Below are 20,000 nucleotides of genomic sequence, written 5' to 3'. Positions count from 1 at the left end.
ATGTAAGTCAGCGAGTGACAGAGTCGAATGTATGAGTATGAGTCTACTACTGTATATACGTCTCGGCCTCGTAAAATCGTTAATCATAGCCACAACTGTTCAATATTTCGAATTTGAGGGATTAGTCACTCACACCACTACTACAGGAAGCTATTGTCTACTTACTGACAACGGACAACGAAATCTAAACCAAAAAATAGCCCCTTGGTGGACAATCCCTTACTTTGATACAAAGGGCACCAATATTCCCCTAATTATTGCAACAATAACAAAGCATAATCAAATTATTCATTCACATTCATAATAAATTTTATTTTTATTATTTGCTCCTCAGATGTGGACACAGTACAGAATTGCTTGGATTATATTGTATAAAGGATAATAACTAAACAACATGTGTAAGTATTTTTCTGTCATCATCAAACCTCATTAATAAATTCAGGCATTTGTTTAATTAAATGCTCACATCTTTCAAAAGGTAATTAGTGATGGCCAGAAAGAAAAAAAAATCAAATGCAACTCAAGATTTTAACATTAACGTTTCATTATTTTCTTTTCATGTCCTTTCAGCATTTATGGCAAAATTGTTGAAAATATTTATATTTCCTAGGTTTTATTGTAAAGGAAAAGACATCACTATATTATGGCTATTTTTAATTGTTGTTTATTAGGCCGTTTATTCTTTGGTTTATTCATCTTTAAGGATTTTATGATATGGTCCCTTATTTTGGAAGCCTCTCAAGGCACTCCGAACCACATTTTACCAATGACCTGGATGGACCCTGGTCACAGAATTGGGTTGTGTTGCCAGAAGTAAACTAATTTCATCTGGTGAACAAATAAAGATGGTTCTGTGAATGTGTCACTAAGTTTCCCCTTGTTTCAATTTATAATTGTTCAATATTTTTAGCATATGGTTCATACACAGCCAACATGGTACTGATTAGTCACTTTTTCAAACACAATAATCGTGCAGAGGTCTTAGTCTCTATCAAAATGTGAGGTTGACTACTGCAATATCTGAACAGTATTGGTAATCAGTGTAATTGTCCGAGGCAAGAGTTGTTAGATTGTTAAAATGACACCCTTGTATCTGCACTATGATAACTGTTCAGATTCAAATTATAAGTATAACTATAGGCATGGCAATTTATTATCATGATGCATCTTGTCTTCATGCCTATATTATATAAAGAGCATTATTTTCCTTTTGTAATACAAATAATGTTTAGTAGTTGTAATGGCAAGAATCAACCACCTGAAAAACAATCAGAGCTTTTTTAGATAGAAGGAAATGGCTCTCCACACCACAATGGCGGTCATATTTTCGAAACAGAAAAACTTGCTACAACGCATTGTTGTTGTCTGTCTTTTTTTTATTTTATAGTCTGATCATTTTACAAACCTCTCTCTCTCTCTCTCTCTCTCTCTCTCTCTCTCTCTCTCTCTCTTTCTCTCTCTCTCTCTCTCTCTCTCTCTCTCTCTCTCTCTCTGTCTCTGTCCTAAAAGAGGAATGTATATTTTTCTCTTGAAAATTATCATTCTGTGTTTGTATTCAGTGTATGATGTCATCTGCAATTTGAATGTAATTGTTTTGTTATATGCTGGGATGTGGAGGAGGCTTTGGATTTGTCCCACACTAGTCACATTGTGTACCTGGAGTATGCACCATTTTTGCCTGTCCCTCAAACAGTATTTGAATCCCACCTTTCATCAGAAATAGCATACGCAGACGATATTGATTTCCTCACTAGAATTGCTCTCAATGTTAAAGTCGTACAAGAGGCATTAGAGAAACACAGTCTTTTTGTAAATGCCGATAAACCCAACATTACAAAAGTTGACAAAGACAAACAAGATTGGAAAAAGACACAAAAGGTGGGATCATTAATTGGAGACAAAGAAGATGTAGATAAAGACGAAAACATTGTCCACAGCTCTCTCAATAAGCCTGAGCTGACAGATGCATGGCTTAGGAACAACAAACGGAAAATAAAAACAAAAATAAAGCTATAAAGAGCCTTGTTAAATCAGTACTTATTTACAATTGTGGAACATGGGCATTATCAAAAAGTGAAGAAGATAAACTTGATGCCTTCCATAGGAACAGCTCAGGTAAATTCTTAATATTTACTACCCAACCAAAATAAGTAACAAATCACTGTATACATACATACTATGCGAGGAGAGACTCTACTATCGATTCAAATTTTGGAAAGAAGATGGAGACTATTTGGAAATATTTTAAGGAGAGAAATATTCCAGCAAATAACTTTAAATAAGGCAATAGCATTGTTCTTCACACCAAGCGGACATAACAGTATTTTAGGCAGACCCATAACAAGTATATATACACTACCTCAAACACCTCGATGCCCCACAAGAACTGAGATACGAAAAGGATTTAGATTACCTGAGATCCATCGCTGCAGACTGTCATCAGTGGAAAGAACTCACTCAACAAATGAGAGAAGCTGCCAAAGCATCCCAGTCTGAAGATTGGCAGGTGATCAGCAATAAGTCATGTATGTCAAGACACATTAATGTCCTCAGTTGTGGATTGCATATGTATTTTTTGGATTTGTGCGCTCAGACAAACATTGACAAGTTATAAATGAAGTATTCTGGGTGGGTCAGCAATGAGTTTGCAATGAGTTCAGTTTACAAAGCGAAGTTTGTGTCAATAATGAAATTTCTCAACTGGAGATTACTGTTTCTAAGTGTTGCTTGTTTTCGTACCAACCAATGACTTCAATTACATTCCTTTCAATCCTTGCCATGCGAAACAGTCAAAACAACTGTGCTGTGAGACTGATACTATAAAAGTATATATATATTACTCTTACTTTGAAAGTGACACTTTACCCCCACTTATATCATCATTTGTGCATAGTCCATCATGTAGAGAACATTCCTGTGCAGGGTAGGTATCATTATGATTATGAGAGTCTCATACTCATACACAAACATGAACTGATTTTTAAAATACAAATTTATTTAAGTGCCATTTTCAAAGTTCTGACTCTTGATTGAATTCAAAGAAGTCAACGAAAATTAAAATGATAATAGACTTTTTTTTTACAATTGAAGAAGCTCTTACCAACTATGAGGTTCTGGTGGTTCATAAATTCTTGTGACCTTTTTCTCATTGGTTAATTTATAAATCTTTGTATTATTTTTTTCTCTCTTCATCCTGTCTTGGGAACTGGTTTGAACTGGAAGTGATAAACCACAATTCTTTGGTAGTCTGGGAGTAGCAAACTCATACTCGACATTGTGTCTTTGAGATCTAAGGCTTTTGAATCGCATTACCCACTAACTGGTTACAAAGGACAGATATTTTGTGAATTTTAGGGTACAGAAGACAATGTCCTGCTTAATGAAATAGAATCATTTCTTTTCCATCGTCTCTGGAAATGCATTGTGAAGTGCATTGATTGAGATTTTAGCAATTTGGTTGTTGCCCTGAAGTGCTTTTTATCAGAAAATTAACCGATGAATGTTTTCACTTATCATTTGATAGGACAAAGATAAGTGATGTAGCAAAAGACCAAACAAGTGATATTGATAGAAATAAAACAAAGTTTTAGAAGTAGAAGCCATTTTATGACTATATTTTGATTTATGCTCCTGGTAGCAAGGTGACCGAATGAATATGATATGGCATTTCCATTCAGTTCATTCAGGGTCCTGGTTTTGAGTCCCACTATTGGCATCTCACGATTTCCTTGAACAAGAAACTTAGTCTCTATTACTCACTTTGCCATGCTGCATTTCAGCATATGTGGTTATCTTGGTCTTTTCTTAAGATAGTCCCTAAAGAGGTAACTCCCCTTAGGGTAATTCATTTTTGGTCAAACAAAACCCGAAAAACTTGTCTCACTTTTGATTTATTATTTAGTTTTAGTTTTCGTTTCAATTCAACAGAATGATTACTGCCATTTGCTATTGAAGACTAAATGTAACACACATTTTATTTATTTAATTTTGTTTTTGGTTTGTGCACCTGACATTTAGGAATGCAGTTTCTGTAAACATGTCAAAACTTAGATTCTACAATTACATGTCAACCATATGAGTCACATGCGATTTGTTATGGTTAGTCTCCATCTCTATTACCCCAAATAGTGGTTTAAATTTGTTGCAATTTCCTAAAACCCCTTTCCCGGCTAGGAAAAAAATGTGACGTCCTCAACCCCCCCTCTCTCTCTCTCTCTCTCTCTCTCTCTCTCTCTCTCTCTCTCTCTCTCTCTCTCTCTCTCTCTCTCTCTCTCTCTCTCTCTCTCTCTCTCTCTTCATTCAATTATTTGTTTCTATTTTGCCTTTGAGTTTGTCAATCTCCCCTCCCTCCCCCCTCCCCTCTCCATTCCATTCATCTCTCTCACTCTTACACCTGTCTCTTTTTCTCTTTTTTAAAATTTAATTTTTAAAAATTCTATTCTTGACCATTTTCTCTTGCTTATAAGAGTTATCTCCAGTGGATAGAGAAAAACCAAATCAAACATAACAGCAGGTTGGTTGGTATAAAAATCCTTTTCGTAGAAACCATCACTTCCCCTTACATTTCCGGCTTAGCGGTTTAAGTACAGCAAGTGTATACTACTATACACAAAACACAGTAGGTCCTGACGCCTTTGCTTTTGTCCTTTAACCTACTGGCTTTTCACACCGGTGTTCTAATTACTTCTGAGTTTGTACATCTTTTGAACCTACATCCCCATGACTTTATCTCCACCTTACCATAGCCTTGTGCCCTTATGATTAAAAGGGATACACGAAATGTAACGGCTACAATTCACTCAGGTATACCTCACCACATACGGCGCAAAGCTACCAGTGTTCAGATTCACTTGTTTTCATTCTTTGAACTCTCTCTCTCTCTCTCTCTCTCTCTCTCTCTCTCTCTCTCTCTCTCTCTCTCTCTCTCTCTCTCTCTCTCTCTCTCTCTCTCTCTCTCTCTCTCTCTCTAGAGACATAGATATTTCTTTTTTTTTTTTAAATCACAATGTATGAAAAAATGGTACATATATAAGTGACCTTGCTGCATTGTTTTGGATAGTGCCCTCTTAAGGGGCGGTTTGGGTCTAATTATTAGGAAAATCCTTCGAAAAATTGATTTTGAGATTTTGGTGGAAAATAATATTTTATTACCCTAGGATTAATATAAGTGAAGTCCAAATTCTTAATGTAGACTATAAAGACACGAAAAACACAGTCGAAAATGGTACAGGTAGTAAGAAAAGTGTGAAAAACGGGAAGCTATTTTGCTATTTTCTCAATATGTCATTTTTCTAAGGGTATGGGATACTGTGTCAAACGTTTCTCAGAATCTATTCATTGAAATTGTCTGAAATTTTCCACAGTTATCACAGAGATAATGTATTGTGTCACCAAAGAGAGATTTTTTTGATAAGATATGTGAATTTTTAATTATAATCCTAATTCTGAATTTTTTACATCAATTTTGTCATAATATTTTGACTCTCAACTTTGTAATGTTCTAATAAAAATTTCATAAACTAAAGCCGTAAAATCTCTCTATGGTGACACACTATGGTACAATGTTGACAAGAGGGAAGAATATGGAGGTCATTCCTTCATTAGTTTTTGTGGAACGTTTGCCACGAGATTGTTATATTTTTTGATGTCAGACCCCCAAATTAGGTCGCAAAATGGGTATCAACACAGATAATTAAAAATTTTCACCATAAATGTTGTTTTTTAACCTATAATGACGATATAGAATGATTAAAACCGCCGAATATTGGTAATTAAATTTTTTTTAGAAAATACCCAAACCGCCCCTTAAAGCTCTGATCATGGTCTGCAGTAGTACCTCTCAAGCCCTATATATATATATATGATACTGATTTCAAATCGTAGGTTGTAAAATTTATATCCCCCGTGCCAATTTTTATCAGGGAAAGCTCCTTATTACTATACATGCAATGGTTGGTTTAAGCCGGTGTCTAGTGTTAATCCTATCTACAGAACACAACACGCCATTCAAAGTTGTGGACAAACTGGCCTGGCAACCTCCTCTTATCCTTATCCTTTTTTATTGGACTAAAGATTTTGAATATTTGTTTTATTTTATTTTAAGTAATCGGTGATATGGTTTAGTTATACATACTGATTTGATTTTGTTCTCTCTCTCTCTCTCTCTCTCTCTCTCTCTCTCTCTCTCTCTCTCTCTCTCTCTCTCTCTCTCTCTCTCTCTCTCTCTCTTAAGAATTTATTTTATAAGTCGTTATAATATGATATTTGTATGGTTGTTTTTCTTAAAACGTGTCTCGCGGGTTTGTCATTGTGGGCAGGATTCACAAACTTATAAGATTGGTGCTAATTTGATTTTGTCAGACCGTTTGGAGGTACCATTTTCTTATTCTTATTGAAATCATGACGTCGATGTCTTGGCGTGTCGGGCGTTTCATCTTTAAATAAGAAAAGCATAAATTGTAAATCTTGAGCAATTTTAAATATAACAATATCTGCTAAACGTGCTCGCGCATTACAGGGGAGTCCCTAGCCAGCAGCGACAGTCAACATGTAGGACAAGGCATGACGCCTGTTAGGCGATATTACAATTTTTTTTCGGACAGAGACAATGTTATTAACGGCCAGGTATTCATTTTACAACCGAGTACGGTGAGAGAATGTGAGTAAAAAGCCTTTTCCAAGGACTCAACTATGCGCCGCTCGAAGCGGGACTCGAAACTTGGACCTGCCGATCCGAAGACGATTGGCATATCACTAGACCACGTAGCCGCATATTGTTATATGATTCCGGGCGATGTTGGGCGTAGGCAGTTATTAGATGGGTTGCAATGATCTAAAACTAAAACTCTGGACTAGGCGTTGTGTCATTTGGGTAATGCCTTCACAAATAATGCCCAGCTCAGGTGAGACTGAGCACAAGGATGGATGTTGATTGAGTGTCGGTACAAAAGAATATTTAACTAGCTGTTTGTACTACAGGAATGGAAATTTGGTTCCACGTGGCCTGCTGAATGAAGCATTGCGAAGCGCATTGTGTATGATAATATATGTGTTGGAAGTGCCCTATTTACATTTTCTTACTTAAGTCGTCAAAATAGGATATACAGTATATTCGTATTTAGATGGTTTAAAGAGGGCGTTGACAATTTTATTTTTCACTGTTGATGACACGATAGCCAATCAAAGTTTTTATAACTCATTGATAGCTTGGTAGAGTAGATATATCATGCACTATATTGCTATTACACTAGATGTGGAGGTTACGAACTTGCCCAGCGTTGAAGAGGCTCTCGAGATTATTATGTCAGAGCTCTTGATCATCGTTTATGTCGCAACACTGAACTACAGTGGCATAGATTGGGATCGGCCTATCTCTAAATTCAGTCATTGGTAATAAGATACTATACAACAATATTATGAATGGGTCAAAAGAATGTGTGTACATTTTTTATTTTTAGAAGCATATGCCTACGATTTCAATTGATGTATAAATCCCTTTTGTCATCATGAACAGAACATATTGTATGAATGGATATTTGAATCCCCTCTGTCCCGCTTTCCCAGTTGTTGTGTAATTAATCTGTTCCGTTGTTGACCCTGTCGTTCATTTTTTAGAGTTGTTTTGTTGTTTTTCTATTACATGTCTTGACTTTTTGCATGTGAGAGAAATAAAAAGATTGTCGTAATTTAATTCTTCAATTTAATCTTCCTCCCCGTTACCCCTTGTATATTTGACTATGATTTACTCTTTTCTTTTCTTATTTTCTACTTCTTTTTTTTTCTAAACTTCCAACTTAGTTTTTTTCTTATTACTCCGCTATTCCAACCAGACGTGTGTGTGTGAGTAAACTGTGTTTGTGTGCGTTTATATAATTCACGGTAATTTATTCTTTGCAGATTCGTGGTATTCTTTACACTATAGGGCAGAGGGCTTACTTATTATAGGCAATTGATCAATTCCAGTGACCGCTAATGGTTTCGACCTTATCCGTCATCTTCATTTTTTAGCTCCATGTTGTTTTAACCCGATCATCACCTGCTTCTTTCGTTGCTTTGACATTTAATGTATCGTAAGCTTTCTTTTGGTTTCCACTGCGGAATATTCCTAGTCAAACGACCCCTTTCTCTCATAGACAACAATAACAATCTCGGTATTGAAAGGTACCCTGCTGCGGTAATCGTAACATTTGTATGAAAAAAAGAAAAAAGTTAGCGCATAAAACTAGAAATTTAAAACGTTGATGAAAAAATAGTAAAACTTCAATATATGTCAAGAATCAATGCTCTCTCTCTCGCTCTCTCTCTCTCTCTCTCTCTCTCTCTCTTTCTTTCTTTCTTTCTTTCTTTCTCCCTCTTTTTCTTTCTCTGATATCCCGCCTTCTCATCCTTAATTTTCATTATAATTGACTTATACTGTTCCATTTGTTTAATGAAAGAAAGATTTAAGTTTATAAAAATGAAATGCACAATTTATAATGTTTGCATTTTTGTCGTTCAACGACATATCTAGATACTCCTGCTTCTTTCAATTATATCCACCTCGACTGTCTTCACTGTGGTAACTTGTGCGTGAGGCTGTTTAGTATTACGCTTTTGCTACAAAATCTTGACGTCATTTAAGCTTGATTAGTAACACTTGTTGTTCATAAGAATACGTGTGAATATATTAAATATAAGTTGGTTTATACATTTCTACCATGGGATGATATTCCAAAGAACGCAAACATGCCAAATGGGAAAGCGTTCTATACAATGTTGCTGGCTAGTAACTCCCTCTATAATTTGCCTGAGTGGGTGTGACCTCTTTGCGTTCAATTCCGCCACACCTATACTTTTGCATATTATGATGATAATATTTAAATATGTCGAAAGAGATTGAGCGACTGATTATATTTTCTTAGTCATCCGTATCGCTAAACTTGGTTTACTATTAGACTCATTTTATTTGTGTATTTTTTAGTGATTTCTATTCTGATGAACGATAAAGCACATTTACAATTTCTAGTTTAATCCTTTTTTTTCTTTCTCAGAAACTGTAGTCTGCCCCTTGTCCTTATTACAGGATATTGAATGCTCGAATCATTTGAAAGAGATAATATGAGATTTGTGCCTAGTCCTAGAATAGAAGTGGAAATGCTTAGCTTAATAGCGGAAAGTAAAAATGCTGACTGATTGAGTGAGAGAAATAGGAAAAGTAAATGTCAGATGATTGGGTTTGAGATAAAGAAAGTACACATATTTTTTCTCACAAAATGCTGTTTACAACTTTTAACATACATAATGTATGTAATTTGCATTGTTACCGAAACAGAAATGCACCATATTACCAAAGCCAAGTAGCAAATTGAGAAAGCAGAAAGGCGAGATATACTATTTATTTCCATTGCTTGTAGTTGTAGTGATTTATTGGGGAGTGGCTGAGGGGTCCCGATAACTCAGTTGGTAGAACACTCGCTTCACACGCAGTTGAGATTTTTATATACCCCCCCCCCCCCCTGTTCACCCAGCAGGAATTGGGTAACTGGATCTGTAAGGTCTTGCGGAAAGTACTTTACGATAGACTAGCATTATTATTTCATTTATACTGTATTCCTTAATTATAATGGATACGATGACGTTCGGCCTGTTTAAGGGGATGGGCGGGTCCTGAAGGCGAAATTCTAAAATGTAATAAGTAGCTGACTTTTAGTGGTAATTTTAGGTTATGCACATCCTAATTAGAGGAGAAAAAAATTGAAAACCTAAATTTCAGTTTTTGGTTACCATGGTAACGCCGCCATTTTGAAATTTGATACCCTATAATGAAGTAGTTTTCAAAATGCTAAGGCTTCGCCAAATGACAAGTTATTAACATGAAAATAGGTATACAAGTAGTATTTGAGCCATTCATTTGGGCTAAGCATCGGTTTTCTAATATCTACAGTAGTATTATTTTTATTGATTTTCAAAGTTCATCAATTTTGAAACATCAAAAATTGACCCATTTTTGGACTTTTGACCCTCATTTACGCAAAATTTATAAAATAAATCTGAAATACAAATGCTCAGTTTTATGAAGCTAGTGATACTGTATGCACATGTGAAAAATCATTCAAAAATGTTTACAAATAAAGGAAGAGTAGCAAAATAAAGGTAGAAAAAGCACAAACAGAGAAAAACGCATTCAAAGTTTCAAGCACAGGAAACTCAGACAAGATCATGCATTCATGCGTCAAAATGACCCTGCTTGATGTGCAGGCCCTCCCTCTTCAGCCTCCTGATCCTGCCTTGCCTTTTCTCGGCTTCACACACACACACACACACACACACACACACAAACACACACACACACACACGCGTACGTACACACACACACGTACGTACACACACACACACACACACTCTATCTATCTATCTATCTATCTCTCTATCTATCTATCTACCTACCTCAGCTATGAGCGGCTATATGGTCTTGTGGTATAACACTCGCTTTCGGATCGGAAGGTCCTGGTTTCGAGCCTGGTTCAGCGCATAGTTGAGTCCTTGGAAAAGACTATTTACTCCCGTTCTCTCACCGTATTCGGGTGTAAAATGAGTACTTAGCCGTCAACAGTGCTGTCGCTGTCGGAAAAATTGTAATATCGCATAAAAGGCGTCATGTCTTGTTCTACATTTTACGTGTTGCTGTCGGTCAGGGACCCTTTGTAAAGCGTTTTGAGCACAGTTAGTGGATTTTGCTCTCTCTCTCTCTCTCTCTCTCTCTCTCTCTCTCTCTCTCTCTCTCTCTCTCTCTCTCTCTCTCTCGTTCTCAAGAGCATAACAAACTTCTCGCATCATTCGTTTACAACCAATACTCAGTCTAGCTCGACAGTAACTCCATTCATTTCATTTAGAGACCTCAGCGCTTTTTCATTTTGCATCATGTTACGAAGGAGTGACAAATTCTATCTATAAAAATTCACAATAATATTACTGTTCCCATCTTGTTCGAGCTGCTGATTTTGCAAGTCGTACAATTCGAGTCTTTCAAGGCATACTTGCTGCGTACGTGTCGGTACTTTTCACAAAACAAAACTTTCATGTCCCCGGAAGAAGAAAAATCACACACAGAATAACAATGTTTACATGCGACGCATGCGAAGATGAGGTCAAAGCATGAACTTTGACTCGCCCGCTAACCACTCAGAAAGCAGTATCAAGTCATGTTATCATCGACTATTTTGAACAGCCAATGAGAACAGCGCTAGCAAGGCAAAGGTCACAACAATTACTCACGATTTTACTACAATCAGTCAACCCCTCACAATTGGTTAGAGAAGGGGTTTTTGGAAAGGCTCTTGACTAAATATAGATAGACCGAAGACCTTGACAGTGGCATTTCATAGAGACCAAAAATAGACGAAACTATCGATACCAAACTTGCCTATTATTATCGATGTTTTATGCTCATATTGGCCTAATGTTTATATGGCTTTTTCGCTGTCAAGCCAGGCTGTAACATTATATTTACTGACCCCCTTGGACTTCAAGAGGTCAGTTTGGACCTAAACTGACCCATCTGAGAGTCAACAAACACATTTTCATGTAGCAAAGGTTTCAAACTTTTCAAAAATAAAAAAATCTCAAAATCGATATTTTACTCGATTTTTGACAATCGAGGACCCGCCCATCCCCTTAAAAGATATGAAGTGAGTAGAAAAGTGCCAGAAGACAATAGAGAATAAAAAATTTTTCGCGGCGGTGGTGGGGTTTGAACCTGCGACCTTATTGGTACGACAACTCCGCCTGGCAGGTGAGAGCGTGGCTCTACCGTCTGAGCTATCCACGAACACAAAAAATATTCGTATCAAACCCAAGTCATATTTCTAAAGCCTTCTCTCACCCACTACTGGAGATCGCCGGCTCGTTCGCGCGCCACCATCGCGAAGTTATTTTTGACCAGCAGTTAAGCTTAATAGCCAATATTCTCAACACAAACACATAACATAGAAACGATTGAGACATTGAGTATGCTCCGGTATATGGGGTGAATTTTTTAATTCAGAAAAGTGAATGGAGCAGGCACTTATGTTGGTAACAACAAGATATGAAGTGAGTAGAAAAGTGCCAGAAGACAATAGAGAATAAAAATTTTTATTAAGCTTAACTGCTGATTAAAAATAACGTCGCGATGGTGGCGCGCGAACGAGCCGGCGATCTCCAGTAGTGGGTGAGAGAAGGCTTTAGAAATATGACTTGGGTTTGATACGAATATTTTTTGTGTTCGTGGATAGCTCAGACGGTAGAGCCACGCTCTCACCTGCCAGGCGGAGTTGTCGTACCAATAAGGTCGCAGGTTCAAACCCCACCACCGCCGCGAAAAATTTTTTATTCTCTATTGTCTTCTGGCACTTTTCTACTCACTTCATATATTGTTGTTACCAACATAAGTGCCTGCTCCACTCACTTTCCTGTTTAAAAAAATGATCTTTTAAACTAGCATTGGGTAAATTAGGCACAGCGAAGTTTAAATGTTCAATTTGAAGAAAGATCACTTTTTTGGGACCTAAGATGTTTAGTATTATATCTATATTTTCCTTTGAAAAAAAAACATTTATCAAAAAAGACAAATGGGCCATGTTGTATAAAATGCACAGCATATATAAAGTCCTTAAATCTGTCAAAAAAGGTGAAATGCGTGATCCAAAAAAAAAACGACACTTTGGTACCGAAAGGCGTGTATTGCCAACCAGATCAGAGCTGGTATCTCTCGTTATCACGTTCCTGTTTTTTGTCCACAATCATTTGTAACTAGTCTTCCAGTGGCTGACAACCTTAAAAAAGATATCACCTGCGTGAGGCGTTAGATTAGTTACCGTATTTTAATGATTATTAATATAATGATAAATACAATGTGAACTGGAGATTTGTCTTTCATATGGTAAAGAGGCCAGCGCGTTCGTAAAGTTGCTGAATGGGGATGATCTATATTTCATTTCCATGTGCTCGAGGTCATTGGTCACATTACAACGTTTGCTCAAAATGACCCACATAGTGAAAAATGCTCACAGTTTGAGACATATCCAAGGTCCGAATTGTCCATTTTGCTCGGCATGAGTCATGGGTATGTTTACAACTATCAGAAACAAAGCTGCATGTTTACATTTATTGACAAATATCCAATCGTTGTACAGCAACAAATGAAAAGGAAAACATGAATATAGATCGCTCCCACTGAAACATTTTTAATTTGTTGATTCTCTGCATTCGATACAGCCATGGTCCGGTTCTATTATCGATTCTTGATAGTGGTCGTTTATTAACCCATAGGTATATAATCTATAAGCAGGTTTAAGACGTTTTAAAATGGTCTCCTAGCCTAGGGACACTACAGTCCCGCTATGTGGTCTTGTGCTTTGACACTAGCTTTCGGATCGGATTTAGTGGATGTTGCGCCATATAAAAGCTCAATTTTTTTAACTTTAAGATGGTTAAGATACGTATTTCGTGATATATGTGTTGTATAAGAGCGACATGGGATTTAGTGGTATGACAGTCGCCTTCAGATATGAATGTCCAGGGTTCAAGTCCGCTTTGAGCGGCGCACAGTTGAGTCCTTGGAAATGGCTATTTACTCACATTCTCACACCGTTGTTTCCGTCCTAAAAATGTAATATCGGTTAAAAGGCATCATATCTCGTCCTGTTGCTGTTGACTGTTGTTTAGTGGATGTTGCGCTTTATAGATGCTCGATAAAGGAGATAGAGAGAGAGAGAGAAAGAGAGAGAGAGAGAGAGAGAGAGAGAGAGAGGGGGGGGGGGGGGTAGTAAATTATTGATTTATCTTATTGCTTTTATTGAGATCCAAAGCGTTTAGTCACATGTAAACATAATTCTTTTTTTTTTTTTTTGTCGTATAACCTTCTGTGGCTGTTGTGATGACTCGAAATGTACTCGGAAATATCTCTCTCTCTCTCTCTCTCTCTCTCTCTCTCTCTCTCTCTCTCTCTCTCTCTCTCTCGTGATTATCCCATTGCAAGCTTTTGAACATAACCTGCTCTGTGATTATTTTTTTCTTTTGTCTATTATTCTTGTTGGGACCAATGTTATCAAACCCGTCTCTCATCTTTATGACTAATCTATCGATCCGAAGCCCTTCTATTTTGTATCCATCTAAAACAGCTTGTAATGGTGTGTGTGTGTGTGTGTGTGTGTGTGTTTGTGTGTGTGTATGTGTGTGTTCATGTATACTGTATAGGATATTCCTTTGCAGAGGCCGGTGTCAGGTGTACTTGTTTCTTATCATCTCAATACAAGGCGGGTGATATTGTTGATTTATTGTAGATTAGACTTAAACTTGGACATCAAGATATATAGCGCAATATCCACTAAACGTGCTTAAAAGCCCTTTACAAAGAGTCCCAAGCTAACAGCAACACTTAACATGTACGACAAGGTAAGACCCCTGTTTGGCGGTATTACAATTTTTTCCCGACGAAGACAAGGCTTTTTAACTACCAGGTACTCATTTTACACCCGAGTACGATGAGATAATGTGAGTAAAGAGCCTTTTCCGGGGACTTGAATATGCGCCGCTCAGAGCGGGATTTGAACTCAGAACCTTCCAGTTTGAAGGCGAGTGTCATACTACTAGACCACAAAGCTGTGCACTGAATAATACTTGTTGGAGATCATTCTGATTAATGAAGACATTCATTTTGGGCAGAATTGTTTTCTTTTTCTTATATTTTTTAAATTTTTGTTTGTTTCCTTGAAATGTCGATGAATCTAGCCGAAAGGTCAAAAATTTTCAAGTCTGAGAGTTCTTGAAGTGTACCTCGAGTATTCTTAGAGTAGGGTTCACTGCAGTATAAAATAGTTAAACCAATGAATCGATTTTAACGTAAAGAGGGTGCATAACCTATGGTTTTGTGGGGCAGAGATATTTGTAAAAGAATAGCTTTATCAGTACACTAATTTTTTCTCTCTTTTTCTACTTTTGCGCACAACTTTTTTTTTTTCTCTCACCTTTTGTCTCTTATTTTTTTTCCTTTCTGTTTTTTTTAACTTTGAAACACCGCTTATCCTCAGATATTTAATCCTATCTAATATTCACATCATCTTTTTTAATTAATGAAAGAAATGAATTTAAAATATAAGCGCAGTAAAAGCCTAAATCGTCTACATTTAAAAAAATGATTCTATCTCTTTTATGACACAGGATGTTTTAAACGCCCTAGTACATTTTTAGCCATCTCCTGCCTGAGAACACGACTTAACCCAACCAACATTGAAAAGTATTCCGATGATACAAACAAAAGCTGAATCAAATGAAATATAAATTAAAATGATTGAGATATCGCACATAAGGGTTTCTTATCCTGTAAATTATGATAGTACTCGATTTGGTCAACCATTTTTTTCAGCTTACGATTGCGTCACATTGTTCTCTCTGTGATAGTTATACCAAAAAAAAAAATCCTATACAAAACCTTGTATGATTGAAGATAGGTTTTGTGATTTGTTTTCACCCCTCTCTCTCTCTCTCTCTCTCTCTCTCTCTCTCTCTCTCTCTCTCTCTCTCTCTCTCTCTCTCTCTCTCTCTCTCTCTTTTGTTGTTGTTGTTGTTGTTGTTGTTATCTTCTGTAGCCTTTGAAGTTTAGACTTATTTGCTCGAGTCCATTAGCGATTTGTTGTCTACCCCACCCCCGCCACCCTTCTATCTCAGCATTTTGCTTCAGATTACTTTTACTGTGTCATTTCACAATACATAATATATGAAAGGCATAAAGTCATGTAATTAGGCGTAAATTGAAGTTTTCATGGCTTGTTAATGGAGGTATTTTATTTGTATTGGGTTTCGACCATAGCTTAAAATTACAATTAGGCTCGGTCTCTAAAAGATGTGCTTCTTGATAACGTTCTCGTGTAAAATATTGAAACAAATTAAGTGTATTGAACAATTTTGTAAACAAAGAACACTTTTTTATGTTTATATTGTAGTGACGTATTTTAAAAATAGATTGTATAAGAAAACGAATCTTTTTATCCTGCTCGAATTGTAAAGAACGGTTTTCCATTCTTTCTTCCCTTCTTTTTATTTTCCTTTTTTTCTTTTATCTTATGTGTGTGTGTGTGAGTGTGTGTGTGTGTGTGTGTGTGTGTGTTTGAACAAAGCTTTGTGTCATCTGAGTTGTTATAAAAGACTCAACTCTGCCGTTGCACTTTCGAAAACCTCACACTTTTGATGGATTTTAAAAAGGATACAACAAGCGTTCCTTAATTGTCCCTAAAACATTGGTATCTAATAATATATTGTACACTATACATTGCATATTCTTTGAGATAAAAATATGAGAAAGTGAGAAGCAGATAAAAGCATTAAATAATTTTTAAAATATATATATATTCCTATTATTGAGATATTATGAATTCTCAGTCATATTTTAAAGCAAAAAGTTCCTTATCAAGGACATTTTTAAATTTATTAATTTTTTTAGCATTTTTGGTTTGAAATTTTAAATTGTTCCATGTTTAAAAAAAAAAGACTTTCTCTGGATTAAAGAAGAAAAAAATGAACACCCACAATGGCCGTGGTTCTCAGCCAAAGAATTTATCAAGTAAAATCAATACATTCCTCGCACTCCTTGAATCTGTTACTGTTAGTGTGATTTAAAGGGGGTGGTGGTATAAGAGAGTTTGATTGTGCCATATGTTGATATTATCTCATTGGCCTGGAATGGCGTAATTACCATAATATTTGGCTTGTGTCATGATGCAGATAAAAATTGCACTGTTTACGCGTCTACCCCCCCCCCCCCCCCCATCCCCCACACCCCACTTTCCGCACAAACGCAATCCATCTTCTGCATAATTATAATGCTTATGGCTGTGGAATGGGAAATACAATACTGAAATAAATTTCTATGTCTGCTGCATTCCTCTCTGTCCACAATTGTAAGCAAACAAATATATTATAGGTCTAGTGCTAAATGTGATTCTTTCACAGTGATTTGAGAGTGATTATTAAAAAAAAAAATAATTATGCGCGCGTTTACACAACCGTCTTATTAATCCCATGCGCGCGTTTACTCAACCGTCTTATTAACCCCCCCCCCGCCCCCCCCCCAAAAAAAAATCCAAAACAAAACCCGGATTTAACAAGAGAATAGCATTTTATTATTACTTTTTTGAAATAAACTGAAGTGTGATTTTTTTAATTTTGAAAGAAAATTTATATTTATTGTTAAGCCTTCCTTTAAGCTATTTTGAAAGGGCTTGGGTTTTGTTTGCTTTTGTCAAATCCTTTCTTTGTAACTTAAAACTGTGTAAACGCAACATTTCTATATAGATATATTGTCAAAACACTTTTTTTCTTTAAATTTTGTTGGAAAACTTTTACTCCAAATCTCGATCAACTTACCCCCCCCCCCCCACCTTCATGTCAAAAGTTCTCAATCTGAAACGTGAAAGAAAAGATATAGGCTACGTTAGGGGTCATTTTTATATATCGATATAATTTTAGTTGTAAGATTTCTGACCAAATTGAAAATGATTGAAAAAAAAAAAAGAAAAAAGAAAGCATTTTGTCAGCGAATTCAGAATAGGTCTTTGGCTGATCTATCTCAGCAGCATGTCGGCAAGTCGTGGCCCGTAACTAGGAGCCAGTCATCACCATTAACATCGAGTTGATGAATCCTGCCCGCAGGGTGGTCAGGTTTGATTAGATGAGACCTGCTGAATAAATGATGATATTGTGTTTGTCATATCACTCACCTGGATGATATTTATCACAAAATGGTCGCTTTTTATATTATGTGCTGATGTGTATTTAGTTTGTTTTGTTTGTTTTTAAGGGTTTTACGGCGCTTGCAACACATAGCGCCAGTAAAAAGGAAGAAAATGGGACAGTAAAAAGTTCTAGAATTACAATTAAAGCACCCAAGAGAAAGGAAGACAAAGTGGAAATGGGAACAAATAGGGATCAGATGCAGATTCCAAGAGCAAACCATCAATGTACTAAGTTTGAGATCACCTATAAGTCTCATCCAGACACAAGCACAAAATCCAACAAAGAGGAATACACTCAAATGCTTACATTATACATTCAAAATAACAATTAAAATAATACAAAACAGAGAGATGATTTACAAGGAAAAAAATATCATCTCCCAAAACAACAACTATGCATTTGACTGTTTCCCTCCCAGGCAGGACTCCGACCAGGGCCAGGAAAAAAAAAGTAATCTCATTCCAAGACAAAGACAGAAAGCATGTTGTAAAACAGATATAAGGGGATAGAAGACACAGTATGTACCCCCTGCCTGCTATGGGAGGTCAGGAACCCCACCCAGGTTTTTAGTTTGATGATGTACGTAAATAAATAGTCTTTCAAACAAAACAGCCGGAGTCGTTGAATTTTAATGACAGAACGTACCCAGATATCGTCACTTTAGGTAGACAGAGGAAAAATGATCCATTTCATCCAAATTCGAAGTTCGTCTGCTCATATGAAACAAACAGAAACAAGAGCAGCAGTGAAATTTATTACAAAAATTTATAACACTAAAATTTAGAATAGGCATACTTTCAAATGACCAACAAACAACCATAATATAAGCAGCATCGTTTAATCCTCTCCCTCCCCCTCTTTCCTGATTTGTTTCCACAGCCTCGCAGACGGACTATGATGAGATACTCAGGGCTGCCAAAGAGAGATCCGATATCGTAGCCAAATATGACTTGGTAAGTGCCCCCCCCCCCCTTCTCTCTCTCTCTCTCTCTCTCTCTCTCTCTCTCTCTCTCTCTCTCTCTCTTTCTTCTCTCTCTTCTTCTCTCTCTCTCTCTCTCTCTCTCTCTCTCTCTCTCTCTCTCTCTCTTTGTGTCTGTCTGTCTGACTATCTCCACTGTTGTCTCTCATCATTATCATATATATCCTTTCCAGTCTACTCATCTTCTTCTTTATTTTTTAAATTTGTTTATTAGCTATTGTTCATTTTTATTTGTTTATTCATAAGCACGGACAGACCAGTTTTTGTATTATAATTTTTTAAGGCAATTGAATTTTTAAACGTAATGCTACTGCGTGTAATTTTACCATTCACACACAAAATAAAACGTCAGATTGCTGAGATCCGAAATGACAAAAAAAAAAACAAAAAAAAAAAAAGATTTATAAAAATTTAAAAGATCAGATAAGTTTTCAAAATTATTTATTATTATTATTATTATTATTATTATTATTATTATTATTATTATTATTATTATTATTATTATTATTATTATATTATTATTATTATTATTATTATTATTATTATTATTATTATTATTATTATTATTATTATTATTATTATTATTATTATTAATTATTATTATTATTATTATTATTTTGTTATTATTATTATTATTATTATTATTATTATTATTATTATTATTATTATTATTATTATTATTATTATTATTATTATTATTATTATCATTATGTTCTTTTTTTTAAATTTATTATTATTATTTTTTTAATTAATTTTTTTTGTTGTTTTTGTTTTGTTTTATTAATTTTTTTTTCTCTTCATCATCAACATCTCTGCAAGGCCAACGCATTGACGCGTTGTTTTTTCTCCTTTTTCTTTTTTTTTTCGTGATAAGAGGAAAACGAACAGTGATAAAGGAATCTAGTTGTCTTCGAGTAGGCCTTCGTATTTAAATATAGATGGCTTTGGACAAGGAGGCTTTTGTCAAGCAAAGACCTTGGGATGTTAAAACAACCAAACCAAAAACCCAAAACAATTTCAAGGCATTGTCACTTGGATCCATCCGTCGGAAGAACGTTTAAAACAGGCAATGTTGTTATTTTTAACCATTTTTTTGCCGTAGGCTACACTATAGGCGACATATCCATGTATTTACTTGTTCAGATCTTTGCCCCCCCCCCCCCCCCATTCTAAACAACAACAAAAATAACCCCCCAAAAAAACAGCAGCAAAAAATCCAGCCACCGTGTGTGCGTCAACGAAAGCTCTAATAATGTAAATAGAATAACTGATT

General features: G+C 35.9%; 1 protein-coding gene across 1 annotated transcript in view; it reads left to right on the top strand.

Annotated features, from left to right (window-relative positions):
* Positions 1 to 20,000, top strand: part of LOC144968785 (uncharacterized) — a 49,434-nt gene that overhangs the window by 536 nt on the left and 28,898 nt on the right. Inside the window, exons 2-3 of the mRNA XM_078907461.1 lie at positions 335 to 398; positions 18,628 to 18,701. Of these exons, the coding sequence (XP_078763587.1) occupies positions 395 to 398; positions 18,628 to 18,701 (78 nt within the window). The 5' untranslated portion in view covers positions 335 to 394. The remainder of the gene's footprint in view (positions 1 to 334; positions 399 to 18,627; positions 18,702 to 20,000) is intronic.

Source organism: Berghia stephanieae, chromosome 3 (assembly GCF_034508935.2).
Source record: "Berghia stephanieae isolate SIO BIC M18660-M18661 chromosome 3, UCSD_Bste_1.3, whole genome shotgun sequence".
Taxonomy (NCBI): domain Eukaryota; kingdom Metazoa; phylum Mollusca; class Gastropoda; order Nudibranchia; family Aeolidiidae; genus Berghia; species Berghia stephanieae.
This window is presented reverse-complemented; position numbering and strand designations above follow the sequence as displayed.